Raw genomic sequence first — 15,281 nt, 5'->3', positions numbered from 1 at the left:
ATTGAGTTAAAAAAAACAGCAAAAGGATTGGGTTACGGGTTGTGTTTTAGGGAAGAGGGGGGGGGTGGGAACCACCCCAAGATGTTGGCGGAAAAACTATCAGCTAAAAACTATGGTTTACAGCGCCACAAACGCAGAGGAAAAACAGGAGTTGGGGGGAACACAGCACCTTAAAAAACTGATTCCCCTGTTTAACAATGTTATCCATTTAATTTATTTGAGGTTTTGTGTTTGGTGTATTTTTTTACAAGTTTGTTGTTTTTATTGTATGTAATTATGTGGTGTATGTACATATTGGGATATTTATATATTTAGTTTCTTTCTTTTTATTACATTATTTTCTTTCTTCACCATTATTCTTTTTTCCATATTTTCTTACTAGGATAATTTTAAATTGAAATTGAAATTGAGAGGGAAGGGAGAGGGGGGGAGAGGAGGAAAGGGAGAGAGGAGAGAGGGGAGAGGAGAGGACGAGGAGGGGGGAGAGGAAGAGAGGAGAGAGAGAGAGGAGGAAGGGGGGAGAACCGAGAGATGGGGGACTTGGAAACGAGAGAGAGAGGGAGAGAGAGGAGAGAGGGGGGGGGGGGAGGGGGGGGGGGGGGGACCAATGAAAAAAAAAAAACCGAGGGGAGGGAAGAGGGAGGGAACTGGAAAAAACGGAGGAGGAGAGCGGGGAGAGGAAAGGAGGGGGGGGGGAACACCAGACTGAAAACCGGAGAGAGAGAGGGGGAGGAAAGAGAAGAGAAGGGGGGAACCCACTGAAAACCGAGAGTGAGACTGGAAACCGAGGAGAAAGATGGAGGGAGGGGGGAGGAGGGACTACCCCCAAACTGAAAAAAAAACCGGGAGAGAGGAGAGGGGACTGAAACGAAGAGAGAGGAGGAGGAAGGAGGGGGGGGAAGGAGGGAGTATGGGAGGGGGGGGGGGGGGGGGACTGAAAAGAGCGAGGGAGGGGAGAGGACCTACCCACTGAAAAAAAACCGAGAGGGAGAGGAGGTACTGAAAAAAAAAAACGAAGGAAGAGAGAGGGAGGGAGAGAGAAAGAGAGGAGGAGAAGGTGGAGGGAAACCGAAGGGAGAAGTAGCGAGGGACACAAACTGGGAAACCGAGAAGAGGGGAAGGGAGGGGGGGGGGGGACTGAAAAAAAAAAAAAAAACCGAGAGGAGAGAGGAGGAGGGAGGAGAGAAGGAGGGACCAAACACTGGAAAAAAAAAAAACCGAGAGAGAGAGGGGGGAGGGGGGGGACACACTGAAACCGAAGGTCAAGAGAGGAGGGGGGGGGGGGAACTGAACCGAGGGAGGAGAGAGAGGAAGAAGGGCGAGGAGGGAGAGGGTATGGAGGGAGAGGAAGGGAGGGGGAGAGGAGCGAGGGAGAGGGACTGAAACACCGGAGAGAGGGGAGGAGAGAGGAGAGAGAGAGAAGGGGAGGGAGAGAGAGGAGAGGAGGGGAGAGAACGGAAGACCAGGTGAGAGAGGAGGAAGGGGGAGAGAGGGAGGAGGAGTGGAAGAGGACACAACACTTTGAACGAGGAGAAGGAGAAGGAGAGAGAGAGGGGAGAGAGAGGGGGAGGAAGAAAGAGGACGGAGGGAAGGGGAGAGAGGAGAGGGGAGGAGTAGGGAGGGAGGGAGTGAACGAGAGAGAGGAGAGGAGGGGAGGAGGGAAAGGAGGAAGAGGAGGTGAGGAGAGGGAGGAGGAGGGGGGAGGAGAGTTGAAAACAAAAATCCGAGGAGAAGAGGTAGAGAGGAGGGGGTAACTGAAAAAACCGAGGGAGGAGAAGGGAGAGAGGAGAGAGGAGGGGGGGAGGAAGGGGAGAGAGGAGAGGGGGGAGGGGGGGGGGGACTGGAAAAAAAACCGGAGAAGAGAGAGGAGAGAGGAGGAGACGAGGAGAGAGGGGGGGGGTGGGAAGACGAACGAGGAGGAGAAGGAGGAGAGGAGAGAGGAGGGGGACAAGGGACTTGAAAAAAAACCGGGAGGAGGAAGAGGGGGGAGAGGGAGGGGTACCCCAACCCACTGGGAAAAAAAACGGAGGGGGGGAACTTGAAAAAAAACCGAGAGAGAGAGAGAAGGGGGGGGAAGGGTGGGGACTGAACCGGGAGAGGAGGAGGAGGAGAGGAGGGGGGTGGGGGGGGGGGAACTGAACCGAGAGAGGAGAGAGAGGAGGGGGGGGGGGGACTGAACCGGGAGAGGGAGAGGAGGAGGAGGGGGAGAGGGGAGGGTAGGGGGGGAGAGGGGGAGAAGGAAGGGAGAGGAGAAGAGGAGAAGAGGGGGGGACTGAAAAAACGAGAGAGGGAGTAGGAGAGGTGAGGGGACTTGAAACCGGAGAGAAGAGGGAGGAGGAAGAGGGGGGGGTGGGTGGGGGACTGAAAACGGGGAGAGGGAGGAAGGGGAAGAGGGAGAGAGGAGGAGAGAGAGAGGAACGACAAAAAAAACCGAGAGAAGAGAGAGAGAGAGAAGAGAGGAGGTGAGAGACTGGAAAACGAGGAGGGAGGGAAGAAAGAGAGTGGAGAGAAGAACTGGAACCTGAAGAGAGAGAGGGGAAGAGAGGAGGGAGGGGGGGGGGGGGGGGGGGGGGGGGGGGGGGGGGGTTGGGGGGTGGAATCTTGAAAAAAAATCCGAGGGTGAGGAGAAGGAGGAAGAAGGAGAGAGGGACTGGAACCGAGAGGATGAGAGAGGAGAAGAGGGTAACCCCCACTGAAAAAAAAAACGAGAGAGGAAGAGGAGGGGAAGAAGGAGGGAGGGACAAACTTGAAAAAAAACCGATGAGAAGAAGAGAGAAGGGAGGAGGGGAAGGGGGAGGAGGGAGGAGGGGGGGGGGGGGGGACTTGGAAAAAAAAAACGAAGAGAGGGAGGGAAGAGAGGAGAAGGGGAAGGAGGGAGAGGGGGGAACTGGGAAAAAAACCGGAGGAGGAAGAAGGGGAGGGAGAGGGGAGAGAAGGGGGGGTGAAACGGAAACCGAGAAAGAGGGGGAGAGAGTAAGAGGGGAGAGAGAAAGGACTGAAAAAACGAGAGAGAGGAGAGGAGAGGAGAGGGAGGAGGACTGAAAAAAACGATGAGGGAGGAGAGAGGGAGAGGAGGAGGGACGAAAAAAAAAAAACAGAAAAGAGAGAGGGGAGGGAGAGAGAGGAGAGAGAGGACGAACCGAAGAGAGAGAGGAGGAGGGGAGGGGGAGAGGAGAGAGGTGGGGGAAACTGAAACCGAAGAAGAGAGGAGAGAAGAGGAGGAGAGGGAAGAGGGTGTGGGGGGGATCTGAAAAAAAAAAAAAAACCGAGAGAGGAGAGGGAGAAGGAGGAGAGAGGAGGGGGAGGAACGAAGGGAGGAGAGGAGGAGAGAGGAGACTGAAAACCGAGAGGGAGGAGAGGGAGGAGAGAGAGGGGGTACTGAAAACGAGAAAGAAAAGAGAGAAGAGAAAAGAGAGACTGAAAAAACCGAGGAGGAGAGTAGGAGAGAGAGAAACATTAAAAACCGGAGAGAGGAGGAAGAGAGAAGAGGGGAACCATGGAAAGGAGAGGGAGAGAGAGTAGTGAGGAGAAGGAGGAGGGGATGAGAGAGACTGGAACCGAGAGAGGAGAGGGGGAGTTCGAGGAAAGGGAGGAAGAGGGACTGAAACCGAGAGAGAGAGAGAGAGAGGGAGGAGGGGACTGAAACCGAGGAAGAGATAGAGAGGAGGAGACGAGGAAGAGGAGGAGGAAAAGAGAGATGGAGGAGAAGAAGAGAGAGGGGGGGGGGGAATTGGCAAAAACCGAGAGAGAGAGAGAGTGAGAGAGAGGGAGGCGTGACGGAGAGACCGAGAGGAGAGAGAGAGAGAGACGACGAGTAGAGAGAGAGAGGGAGAGAGGGACACTGACAACGAGAGAGGGAGGGAGAGAGAGAGGGACGTGAGACCGACGAGAGAGAGAGACGAGACGAGACGAGACTAGGGAGGCGGATGAGAGAGATGAGAGAGACAGACTGAACGAAAAAACGAGAGAGAGAGAGAGGAGACGGAGAGAGAGAACGTGAGGACCGAGCAGATGGAGAGAGAGCAGGGGAGGTAGAGAGACTTGGAACCGAGAGAGAGAGAGAGAGAGAGAGAGACGAGGGAGACAAGAAACGAGAAGAGAGAGAGAGGAGAGACGTGAAGGGAGACGAGAGAAGAGAGAGAGAGAGAGACACTGAAACGAGACGAGAAGAGTAGAGGTGGAGAGAGAGAGGAGGAAGAGAAGAATGAACCGAGAGAGAGGGATGAGAGAGACACTGAGCGCGAGAGAGAGAGAGAGAGAGACACTGAAACCGAAGAGACGGAGAGCGAGAGGGAGAGAGAGAGAGAGACCGACCGAGGGAGAGAGAGAGAGAGAGGGACTGAATCGAGACGAGACGAGGTAGAGAGAGAGAGAGAGACTGAACCGAGGAGGGCGAGATGTAGAGAGAGCCGAGAGGAGAGAGCTGAGAGAGAGAGAGAGAAGGGAGAGACTCTGAAAAACGAGGAGGGAGAGAGAGAGAGAGACTGAACGAGAGAGAGAGAGAGATGAGGAGAGAGAGAGATGAGAGAGGGAGACGCGGAACGAGAGAGAGAGAGAGAGAGAGCACCCACTGAACCGAGAGAAGGTGGGAGCGAGAAACGAGAGTAGAGGGGAGCAGGGACGACTGAACGAGAGAGACCGAGAGAGATGGAGAGTGACTGAGCTCGAGAGAGGAGAGAGAGAGAGAGGACGACGGAACAAAAACGAGAGAGAGAGACGCGAGAGAGAGAGGGAGGAGACAGATGAGACGAGGAGAGAGGAGAGTAGCTGAAAAACCGAGTGAGAGAGAGAGAGAGAGAGGAGAGGGACACTGAACAAAAGAAGAGACCGAGAGAGCCAGGGAGAGGAGAGAGAGAGACTGAACAAACGAGAGGGAGAGATGAGAAGAGGGAGAGAGAGGGAGGGAGGGGACTGAACCGAGAGGAGAGGGAGCAGAGAGAGACGGAGAGGAGAGAGAGAGAGGGAGGGACGAACCGGGAGAGAGAGAGAGAGAGAGACGAGAGAGAGCGAGACCGAGGGAAGAGGAGATGAGAGAAGAGACGTAGAGAGAGAGAGGAGAGAGAGTAGAGAGAGCGAACACGGAGACCGAGAGGGAAGGGAGAGGGACGGACCGAGGAGGAGAGGCGTGACTGGAAAAACGAAGAGGGAGAGAGAGAGAGAGAGAGGAGAGAGAGAGACACACTGAACCGAGAGAGACGAGGACGAGAGAGGAAGAGAGTGACTGAACGAGAGACGAGAGGACTGACCGAGAGAGAGAGAGAGACGAGTACGAGAGGGAGAGAAGAGAGAGAGACGAGTGGGACTGAACCGAGAGAGAGGGAGCAGAAGAGTGACTGGAACAAAACCGAGAGACGGAGAGAGGAGCGAGGGACTGAGCGGAGAGGGAGAGAGACCTTGAACAAACAGAGAGATCGGAGAGAGAGAGGACTGGAGGAGAGAGAGAGAAGATCGCTGAACCGAGATGAGAGAGAGAGAGAGAGACTGAACCGAGAGAGAAGACGAGAGTAGAGACCCCACACGAACCGAGAGAGAGAGCTGAAACCAAGGAAAGAGGGAGAGAGAGGAGACGAGGACGCGAGAGAGAGGAGAGGGGGACACTGCACGAGAGAGAGAGAGAGGGAGAGAGAGACGAGCAGAGGAGAGACTTGAAGACGGGAGGGAGCGAGAGAGAGGAGAGAGAGACTGAACCGAGAGGGAGAGAGGGACTGAACCGAGAGAGAGAGAGACTCGAGAGAGAGAGACACTGAACCGAGAGAGAGAGAGAGAGAGGGAGGGGACTGGGAGAGATAGAGAGACCGCAGCGAGAGAGAGAGAGAGAGAGACACACTGAACAAACGGGATCCAGAGAGGAGAGGACTGACACCGAGAGAGAGAGGGAGAGAGAGAGGAGAGAGAGAGAGAGGACACTGGACCGAGAGAGAGAGACCCAGACGAGAGAGCGACTGCTGAACGAGCAGAGAGAGGCGAGGGAGAGCACTTGGAACAAAAAGCGAGGGAGAGAGAAGAGAGAGAGACTGAGACCGGGAGAGAGAGAGAGAGAGACGGGACCGGGGATGGAGAGAGAGGGGAGAGAGAGAGCCGAGACGAGAGAGAGAGACGAGAGCGAGAGAGACTGGAGAGAGAGACGGACGAGAGAAGAGAGGAACTGAGAGAGAGAGACACCGGACAGGGAGGGAGAGAGAGGAGAGAGAGATGAAACTGAGAGAGAGAGACCGAGAGAGCGACGAGAGAGGAGCGAGAGAGAGAGAGACTGAACGCGAGAGAGAGAGGAGAGGAAGCTGAGAGCGCGAGAGGGAGAGAGACTGAGAGAGAGAGAGACATGAACCGAGAGAGAGAGAGAGAGAGACGGACTGGAAAACGCGAGAGAGAGGACTGGAAAAACGAGAGAGGTAGAGAGGAGAGAGAGAGGGAAAGACTGAACAAAAGAGAAAACCGAGAGATCAAGAGAGAGAGAGACTGAGCGAGAGAGAGAGACTGAACCGGGAGAGAGAGAGGGAGAGGAGACTGGAACAAACGAGAGAGAGTAGAGGAGAGAGAGAGACGGAACGATGAGAGAGAGACACTTTTGAAAACAAACGAGAGAGAGAGGAGAGAGAGAGAGAGGAGAGCGTGAGGGACGACCACCTGATCGAGAGACGAGATAGGAGACGAGAGGAGAGAGGAGGAGAGAGTGGGGACACACTTTTGCGAACACAGAGAGAGAGACGAGAGGGGACGGAGGGAGAGAGACGACGAAGACGAGCGAGAGGGGAGAGAGAGAGGGAGAGGCGAAGAGAGAGAGAGAGAGCGAGGGACCACTGAAACCGAGAGAGGAGAGAGGAGAGAGAGGAGATGAGTGAAGAGATGAGAAGAGACGAGAGGGCAGAGAGAGAGACACACTGAACCGACAAGGGAGAGGAAGAGAGCGAGACGGAGAGAGAAGAGAGAGAGAGAGGAGTGGGACCATTGAACACCGAGAGAGCGAGATGAGAGAGAGCGAGCGTGAACGGAGAGACGGAGTAGCAGAGGAGAACACGAGGAGCTGGAGCGAGAGAGAGAGAGAGTGACCACTGAACCGCGAGAGAGAGAGAGACGAGAGAGAGACACGAACCGAGAGGGAGAGAGGGAGAGAGAGGAGAGAGAGAGAGACGAGGGAGAGAGAGAGAGAACGAGAGAGAGACTGACCGAGAGAGAGAGAAGAGAGACACTGAAACGAGACTGAACCAGAGGAGAGAGACTTGGACTGAGAGGGAGAGAGAGAGAGTAGGGAGATGAGAGAGAGAGAGGAGAGAGGGGTGACTGAACCGAGAGAGAGAGAGACACACTGGAAACACGACGAGACGAGAGAGAGACTGACACACGAGAGAGAGAGAGAGAGAGAGAAGTGACTGAACCGAGAGAGAGAGAGAGAGAGGGAAGACTGACCGAAGGATAGAGAGAGAGAGAGAGGACTGAAAGACCGAGATAGATAGAGAGAGAGAGAGAGGACTGAAACGAGGAAATAGCGAGAGGAGCGAGGGACTGGAACCGAGAGATAGAGTGACTGAACCGAGAGACAAAGATTAAAAAGGAAGAGGGAGACTGAACACGAGAGACAGATAGAGAGGGAGACTGAAAAACGGAGAGACAGACTAGAAAGGGAGAGACTGAACCGAGCGAGAGAGAGAGAGAGAGGAGAGGAGGAGTTTGAGAGAGAGGGAGACGAGAGAGAGGAGAGTTTGTACAGTACCATCAGATTGTGTAAGTTAGCCACTATTTTACCATTACCAGCATGACATATAAAAAACTTACAAGACCACATGCAAGCTCACTGTATAAAAGTAGATAAAAATAGTGATATTTGTAGTGTAGACATAACGATGTCTGGTTCCTTGTACAACAATGGTGAACTATTTTGACTGTAAATTTCCCTAGAAAGGCGCATTTCACACTAAACCACTCTGAATGATTTTGTTTACATCTAAACCATTAAATGATTAATTTTCCAATTATCATACGTGAAATGTCATCAGGATCAAGACATTATTTTTAAATACTGTTGGCTGTCTGCACAAGAAATGTTTTGTGTGAAACTAACTTTATTTTGCTTAAACAATAAACTGTATGAATGATTCAATCATCACAAATTAAGATTTAGGCTTTTTATTGCAATTTTTATCAGCATTAAAAGAGTAATGCTGTAAACATAGCAGTTATGTGCAACTGTTCTATAAAAACATCTATATGCAACTATAAGAGAACCTTTTAAGTGACCAAAGGGGTTAATGGAATGATCAGAAGCTAAAACAAATACACTGTTTAAAACCCCACATAGCCAAGTGCTAACTGGCAGAAGCTTGCAAAACCATTGTTCCCTTTGCTCGTAAAAAGAAAGAGTTGCCTAAGAAAGAGACACACATTCAGCCACGCTTTAGAAGGGCATAAAAAGGCTGCCAAAGGGACAGTTCAGCTCTTACCATGGGAGTTGGGCTCTGGCAGCGTCTCTCTGGCAACCAAGTGCATGACAGTTGTTCGGCCAGGGGGCAACTTCAGAGCTATTCAAAAAAGACAGACAATGTGTGTATCTTGGTTGTTTATTTTATATTTTATATATATATATATATATATATATATATTATATATTATATATTATATTATATATATATATATATATTATATATATAAAAAAATATATCCCCCCATTTACCTGATTCAACAGGTTAAGTGCCCTAACTAACAACATGATCTCACAAAAGAATAATTTAGATTTAAGCACTATTGCATTATTCAGGCATTTGCAACAACTGGTGAAGCAAAATGATGATACTGGAATAAGGTAAGGTAATGTGGGGACAGGATAAGAAAGAAAACCCCGGGCCGGTGAGGGTTAATAATGTGCCAGGAGAGGAAAGGTATACTCTTGTCAGGCACCGTCTGTAGCTCACCTCCTAGTGTGACATTGCCATGTAGGAACCGGCCCTGGAAGATGAGTCTGAGGATACTGGGGCTGCTCACCTGCTCCTCTTCCCATCCTGCACACAAACACAACCACACTATTCACCACATGCTACAAATACACACTTGTTTCAGTTTAACAGGACAGAATGCTGCTTGATATCAAAACTAAAAAGCTAAAAAATAAAAATTAGACAGACACTTTCCATTTAGTATTTCTCACCACCGTAGTAGCTTATTTAAATAAAAAAAAATTAACTGTTGAAAAATTACAGTATGTTTGCCTCATTATAGTACTGAAAAAACACAGAACCTTTCAATACATTGTTTCACACTATAAAGGAACTGCGCATGTCTTCAAAACATTTAATAGCCAGCCATTAGGTGGGCAGTAAAATGCAGTTGTGATTTGCAAAATGGAGGCTTCCTGGTGTGCTCAGGTGACTTGTTCAAAGCAGATCATGAAAAGTCAGTAGGGTGCTCTTCAATAACAAAGCTGGGTATTCCAGTATTCAAAATTCACTTTACACCACTCCAACATGTTATGATTGAAGATTAAAACTGCCTTTATTTTGAGGGCACAAACAAGTAAAAATGTTAAAAGCTGTGATTTGTTGCCTCCCGTTTTGGGGCCAAAATGACTTTAAAATAAACTAACTAGTCCGTTTTCTTGCCATACATGCTCAATTAAAGTTTACAAACTCACCTGCTGGCCAGTTTTCGAAGACATGACGAGCAATGTCTGTTGCTGAGTCATTGGGGGAGAAGGTGAAATCCTGAGTCTTCCCACTTACAAGGATCAGTCGCAGGTTCACCTGTTACCAGGGAAAGAACAGACAATGAATACCGGCTCTAACCCTCTGAAATGAACAAAGATATCAAATTTAACACTTCCACCAAATGAAGCATAACATGTACCCATTTACCCTCACCCCACATGACACGGGATGACCTGACGAGTCATCTGCAGAAATAGGCATTCCTTCCTAATTAGATTTCTGCCTTGGCTTCTGTGGCCCTGAAATCGCCTGTTTCCTTTGTAGCTTCCTGTCAAATGGGCACATCTCCACGGTGACAGGACAGACAGGGTGGGGTCAAGAGGAAGCGTTCTGCCCTCCGGTGACTGTGTAACAGAGACCCCCTGCCCTCTCCCTCTCTCTCCAGGCTGTCGACCTAATGCAATAACCCCAGGTGTCCCAGACAGCCTGGGACGGAGTTATTAAATTTACATGGCCCATGCATAAACTCAGACAGCAGGGGTTGAAGGCGGCATGGTTGATTTATAGAAAAGAAGTCTCTCTTTGAGTCGCATTTAAAAAAACGCAACAGTGGCACAAAATGCCTCAGAAGTCTGCAGGGATAATGACCATCAGGCTACCTCTACAAGCCATCATGCATATGTCCAGTCACACCTCATGAAAAGAAGAAATTACACCCCAGAAACAAAAATGCAACACAGACAACATTTATTAAGTGAGCAATGTAAAATGCTATGCAGCAGACGTCCCGAGACACTGGTCCATCTCCTTGAGTCATGAGCATATCACAGTACAGACGGCCTTACATCTGTCTATGCTCTTCATAGAACAGGAACATAAAATCCAAGTGAACCTCAATGCCTGTCATGTGGAGTGCTGCAATGATGTCTGAATCCGCTACAGTTTCACTGTAGAAGAGGAATGAGACCTAAACGGCTATGCTCTCCAATCTAAAAAATACTTGACTAGTACTACTTTCACATCCTTTTTAGCGGAAGCACTAGATTCTCCAACAGCCAGCAAAAGAGCTTGGTTAAGGCAACGTTTAGACAAGATAACATTTGCATTAAGCAGCCTAATTAAAACTTGATTTGTAATTGAACAATGCTCCAGTTCAGAAAGGGGAGGGCTGATGGCAGCGCAGTGGCACAGCAGATTGAGGCTAGGTACCAGCAGACCTTAATACAGCTCCCAAAATAAATTCAGACAAGGAACAGTGCCCGTGCTTGCTTTGAGAGTAGCTTATAGAATCCAAAAAGAGGCCTCTTGTTCAGCTGTTTTTCTTTTCCCAGAGAGTTTAAATGTACTTTTTCCGCTATTCACACTTTTCAATGACTCCTGGGTTTAAACATTACATCACCCACACCCTGTGTGCAGTGCTTGGCTGGTACTAAATGCACTAGTTCAGAGCAATGTGGGGGCTGAGGGGTGCAAAAAGGTAAGCCAGCTGGTCCTGCCACGATTTAGTTTAAACCCACTTGCTACCATTAACTCCTAAAAATGCTTGAGATGCATAAAACTGCAACTAATTACTTGACTTTACACAAGCAGACTGCAGTTTCTCTACAAATTATGACTGTGTGATAAGTACAAAATACCATATTGCAATTGCAATAGGCCCTGCAATATAGTAAAAAGCAGAGGGGAAACGTCTGTGCCTTTTGGGCCTTCTCTGAATGATTTCTAGGAACTAAAAAAAAATGTTAGTTCATTTTATTTGATAAAATCATGGTTGTATTTCAACTCTGCAATTATTACAGCACTACTCTTATTTCACTAAGAGTTCTGGATGGAAACAAAATGTTAAGTTCTTGAAATGCCCAGCAGAAAATTGGCAAATCAGGAATTGTTTTTCTTCTGTGGTATTTAATAGATACAGCTAAGTGAGCTCTTCTCTTGGTTGTGACTTCCAAGAGCTGAAAAGAAGGCCTAACATGCTAGATTAACCATTAGCATGATTATGAAGTGACACAGGAATCAACCAATCACAATTTGATTTCCAATACGCAGGACCAATTTAATGACAGGCCTTCTGGATGTCCGAGATACATCACTGACTGAATATGAGCCGTAGTCTGCCCGTCACAAGCTTCAAATGGAATGGCTTTAAGAAGCAACAAATGTCTGTGTTTAATCTAGAATGGCTAAAAAACGTTCATGATAATTATTATTAGCTTAGCACTGACAAACTAATAGAATCCCATTGATAAGACAAGATCACCACTGCTAAACAGACACTGCTGAATCTGAATTCTGAACAGTGAAACACTGACCTGCATAATTTTGACCATAAGTAGTTGTTGTTTCTTGAATCATAAGAATTAAAACAAACATTCACAGTACATAAACATCTGAGACTAGTCAGGTTGATTATCATCAAAAGACTCATTATTTTCTTAGAGGAACTGAAAGTTAAGAGAGCACAAACTGCATGAGATACAGGGTTAAGAATGTAAGCTTTAATTAAAAATGTCATCTTAACAAGTTTTAAGTAGGGGAAATTTTACCCAGTGATACGGAGCTTGTCAGCTGCCTGTAGATGAGTCAGACTGATAAGAGGCAACCAAACACACATGTGCTTTGTAGACAACAATACAACTGCAACACACTGGCAGTCATGCACACTACATTCAGCGTTCAAACATCAAGTCAGAAAAAGTGGATATGCTGGTGTTCTTAGCCAAACAATAAATAAATAAATAAATAAACAAATAAATAAATAAATAACACACACACACACACACACACACACCGTGGTCTTAATTTATAGAAAGTAGCTGTTTAACTCTAAATCCCATTGCTAGTCAGAAAAGTCACAATTAGATATTTTCCCCATATCTTTCAGCCCTACTCACTACACACCAAAAACTGAGCAATTTACTGAGAGAGCTCATTTGCATATTGCAACCATTTGCACTGTCAGTAATATAAATGCCAATAGAAATAGCATACAATATACTGTGTAGCCCAATCATGGATCACACAACATCTAAAAGAAGAAGTGAGAAAAGCATGAATTTCCTGTTAAGTTACTCAAGCTACCACAAAACACAATGGTTAATGTTACAGAAAATACAAGCCTACACTTTTAGGTTAGCTGGCAAGATCACCCACACACAATTCTGCATAACACTTTCTGTGGAGAAATATTTATTAGAACCAGTTCATAAGAACCCAGTGAGGGCACCCACACTGGCAGTCTAACCAGCTGTGATAGAAACAGTCCTCACAGTGTCAGGTCCTCCCCAACATTGATCATGTTCAGAGGACATGGAAACCTACTTTATCCTCAAAAACTCATTGCTGTCTTCATATTTTTACCACACACAGGCCTACTTCCTACTACACGACGCTTAACCTCTAGTCAAGCGATAGATCTCCAGTTTGCATACCATCAAGTACTTCTGCTGAGTGATTTTGAAATTTAGGGCACCCCTCCCCCCTTTTCTAGCGCATGTAAAACAACTTGACTTTTGCCAATGAGCGTCAAGGAATAGAACAAAGAGGTCGCACCACATGGTGACGTCACACCAACAGTCTGTTTACAAACACTAAGCCCCTCATAAAGCTGAGGAAAACCCTGCACACACACACACTGCCTAAGGGATTTAGGGGGTTATCAGCAAATCCGTGGCAGATAATGGGAAGCCGTGACATTTTTTGACAAAAACATTCACTCCTCACACCCCATGCACCCCTTTCTCTAAAACCCAGAGAAGAAAACAAAACATCAAATCTATCTGCCCTGGTGCGCTTAGCAACACCCTCTTAACCAAATGACCTAATGCATACTATGTAGCACTATAGGCTTACATACGGTAAATCCTTGAAGGGAATTTGTTTACACTGCGCTGCATTAAATCAGTACTGAGAAACAACACTGAGTGAATACCCGTTATCACTGAGTTGACATGAATATGAATCAAGCAATAAAAAGTAGAGCACAAAAACGATCCAGCTCAACCCCAGGGGGATTCCACAACTTTGGCTGTATTCTGTCCTCATGCCACAATGAAAGATACGAAAGATGACAAACATACACCGTATTTTTGGTCTTACAATTAAATGGAACATTTCAGATGCTAAAATAAAATGCAGGCAGATGTTAAGTTGTGATATTCATAGTATTTTGCCTTTAGGCTACTATTGCCCAACTGAATGTGACAAAGAGAAGTGAATTTCGCAAACCCAAGTACTCACTGTGTCAGACTCTCTTTGAGCGGTCATGGCTCTGGTCAAAGAGGAAGGGAGACAGGAAACAGTGATGCGTCCAAAGGGTGCAAACCCTGGCACAAAGACCCTGTATGTGCTTTTCCCTCAAGCCTTCCTCTGCTTTGCACCGCCTGGCACCAAGTTAAACATTCACAACTGGTCACAACTGTGTTTATAACATTCTGAATTATAAAATAATTTGGCAAAACCGTCAGTATGTGGTTAGTTAACGTGCAATATATATTTTTGCATTATACATTTTAGCCAGCCAACTAATCAGCTGTTGATGATGCTCAGTACAGGTTAGATTTCGCCAGCCACCTCACCGGGTATATATTCTAGTTGCTTCCTTATTTTCTTTTCTTTTTGTGTGGGTATGTGTAAATATGTGTGTGTGCGCGCATGTAGGTATATATATGTATATGTATACACATACATACATACATACATACATACATACACGAGAAAGAAACTAGAATATATAACGTTACTCAGTTAAGTGGCTGGGGAAATTTAACCTGCACTGAGCATCACCAACAGCTGATTAGCTAGCCGGCTAAAATACAAACTCCTGGCTCTAAGCTTATATGTTCAAATACAATTAAATATTGGGAGAGTAAAAATGCCACATACCTTTGAAGTCGTCTGACTTTGGGTGTCACTATTGCAGCAGCATTACCTGACCGCGAGAAAGTTAGCTAGCTAGCTTAGCTAGCTAATGCTGCTACTAGCAAAGCAGATACAGCACAAACACCCAGCAACCAGGCTGATGAACAAATGTAGTTCAGCAAGGTCAACACAGCATTAAAACACCGAAAATAAAAACAAGACCTGTAACGTTAGCGTTCAGTTAGCAGACGAGCACTTGGAAGCTCAACCAGTCCAGTAAAACAGAGCGACCGAGAGAGGCACTGTTAGCTGGCCTGGAGCAGCTACACCGTCTGACTGAAGCTGAAATAATTTCTGACTGCGGCAGAAAATAAGCGGAACCGAGAACGACCATGGGGCACGAACGGGGCCAAAAATACCAACTTTCTTCGATTAAAAAACTCCGAACAAATGTAGCGAACCGCTCATTAGCACAGCGCTTTCCTAACTAACGAGTATATCCATCATTTATCTCGACTGTATCCAGCTGAAAAACAGCAGCGGCGCTGGGTTCAGATTAATGGCTGAGAATTTAAAGACACGGGAAATCAGCTGGCCGAGTACACAGGAAACGGAGCCCGCCCGAGCGAGTCTGGGAGATGAAGTCTCAAGATAACACTCCATTTTGATTACGGTAGTTTCTTTTATTTTATAAAATATGAAAGGAGCAGTATTCACTGGTGTTTAGAAGAAAAAAACTTTACAGTCTTGAACAGTTTTGAATGAGGCCTCAGGGTAAGATTGTTTTGA

The 15,281-nt window shown here is 47.4% G+C and overlaps 1 protein-coding gene across 1 annotated transcript; it reads right to left on the bottom strand.

The window, feature by feature from the left end:
• Positions 1-8,391: 8,391 nt before the first annotated feature.
• LOC118807222 (ubiquitin-like protein 3) lies at positions 8,392-15,061 on the bottom strand. The gene is made up of 5 exons (XM_036569157.1): positions 14,517-15,061; positions 13,872-14,014; positions 9,620-9,728; positions 8,904-8,990; positions 8,392-8,513 (listed from the first exon to the last, which is right to left on the bottom strand). Exons 2-5 carry the CDS (start codon positions 13,896-13,898, stop codon positions 8,425-8,427), a joined length of 312 nt encoding a protein of 103 aa, XP_036425050.1. The 5' UTR covers positions 13,899-14,014; positions 14,517-15,061; the 3' UTR covers positions 8,392-8,424.
• Positions 15,062-15,281: the final 220 nt, after the last annotated feature.

The sequence above is a fragment of the Colossoma macropomum genome, unplaced genomic scaffold (assembly GCF_904425465.1).
Source record: "Colossoma macropomum unplaced genomic scaffold, Colossoma_macropomum, whole genome shotgun sequence".
NCBI lineage: Eukaryota > Metazoa > Chordata > Actinopteri > Characiformes > Serrasalmidae > Colossoma > Colossoma macropomum.
This window is presented reverse-complemented; position numbering and strand designations above follow the sequence as displayed.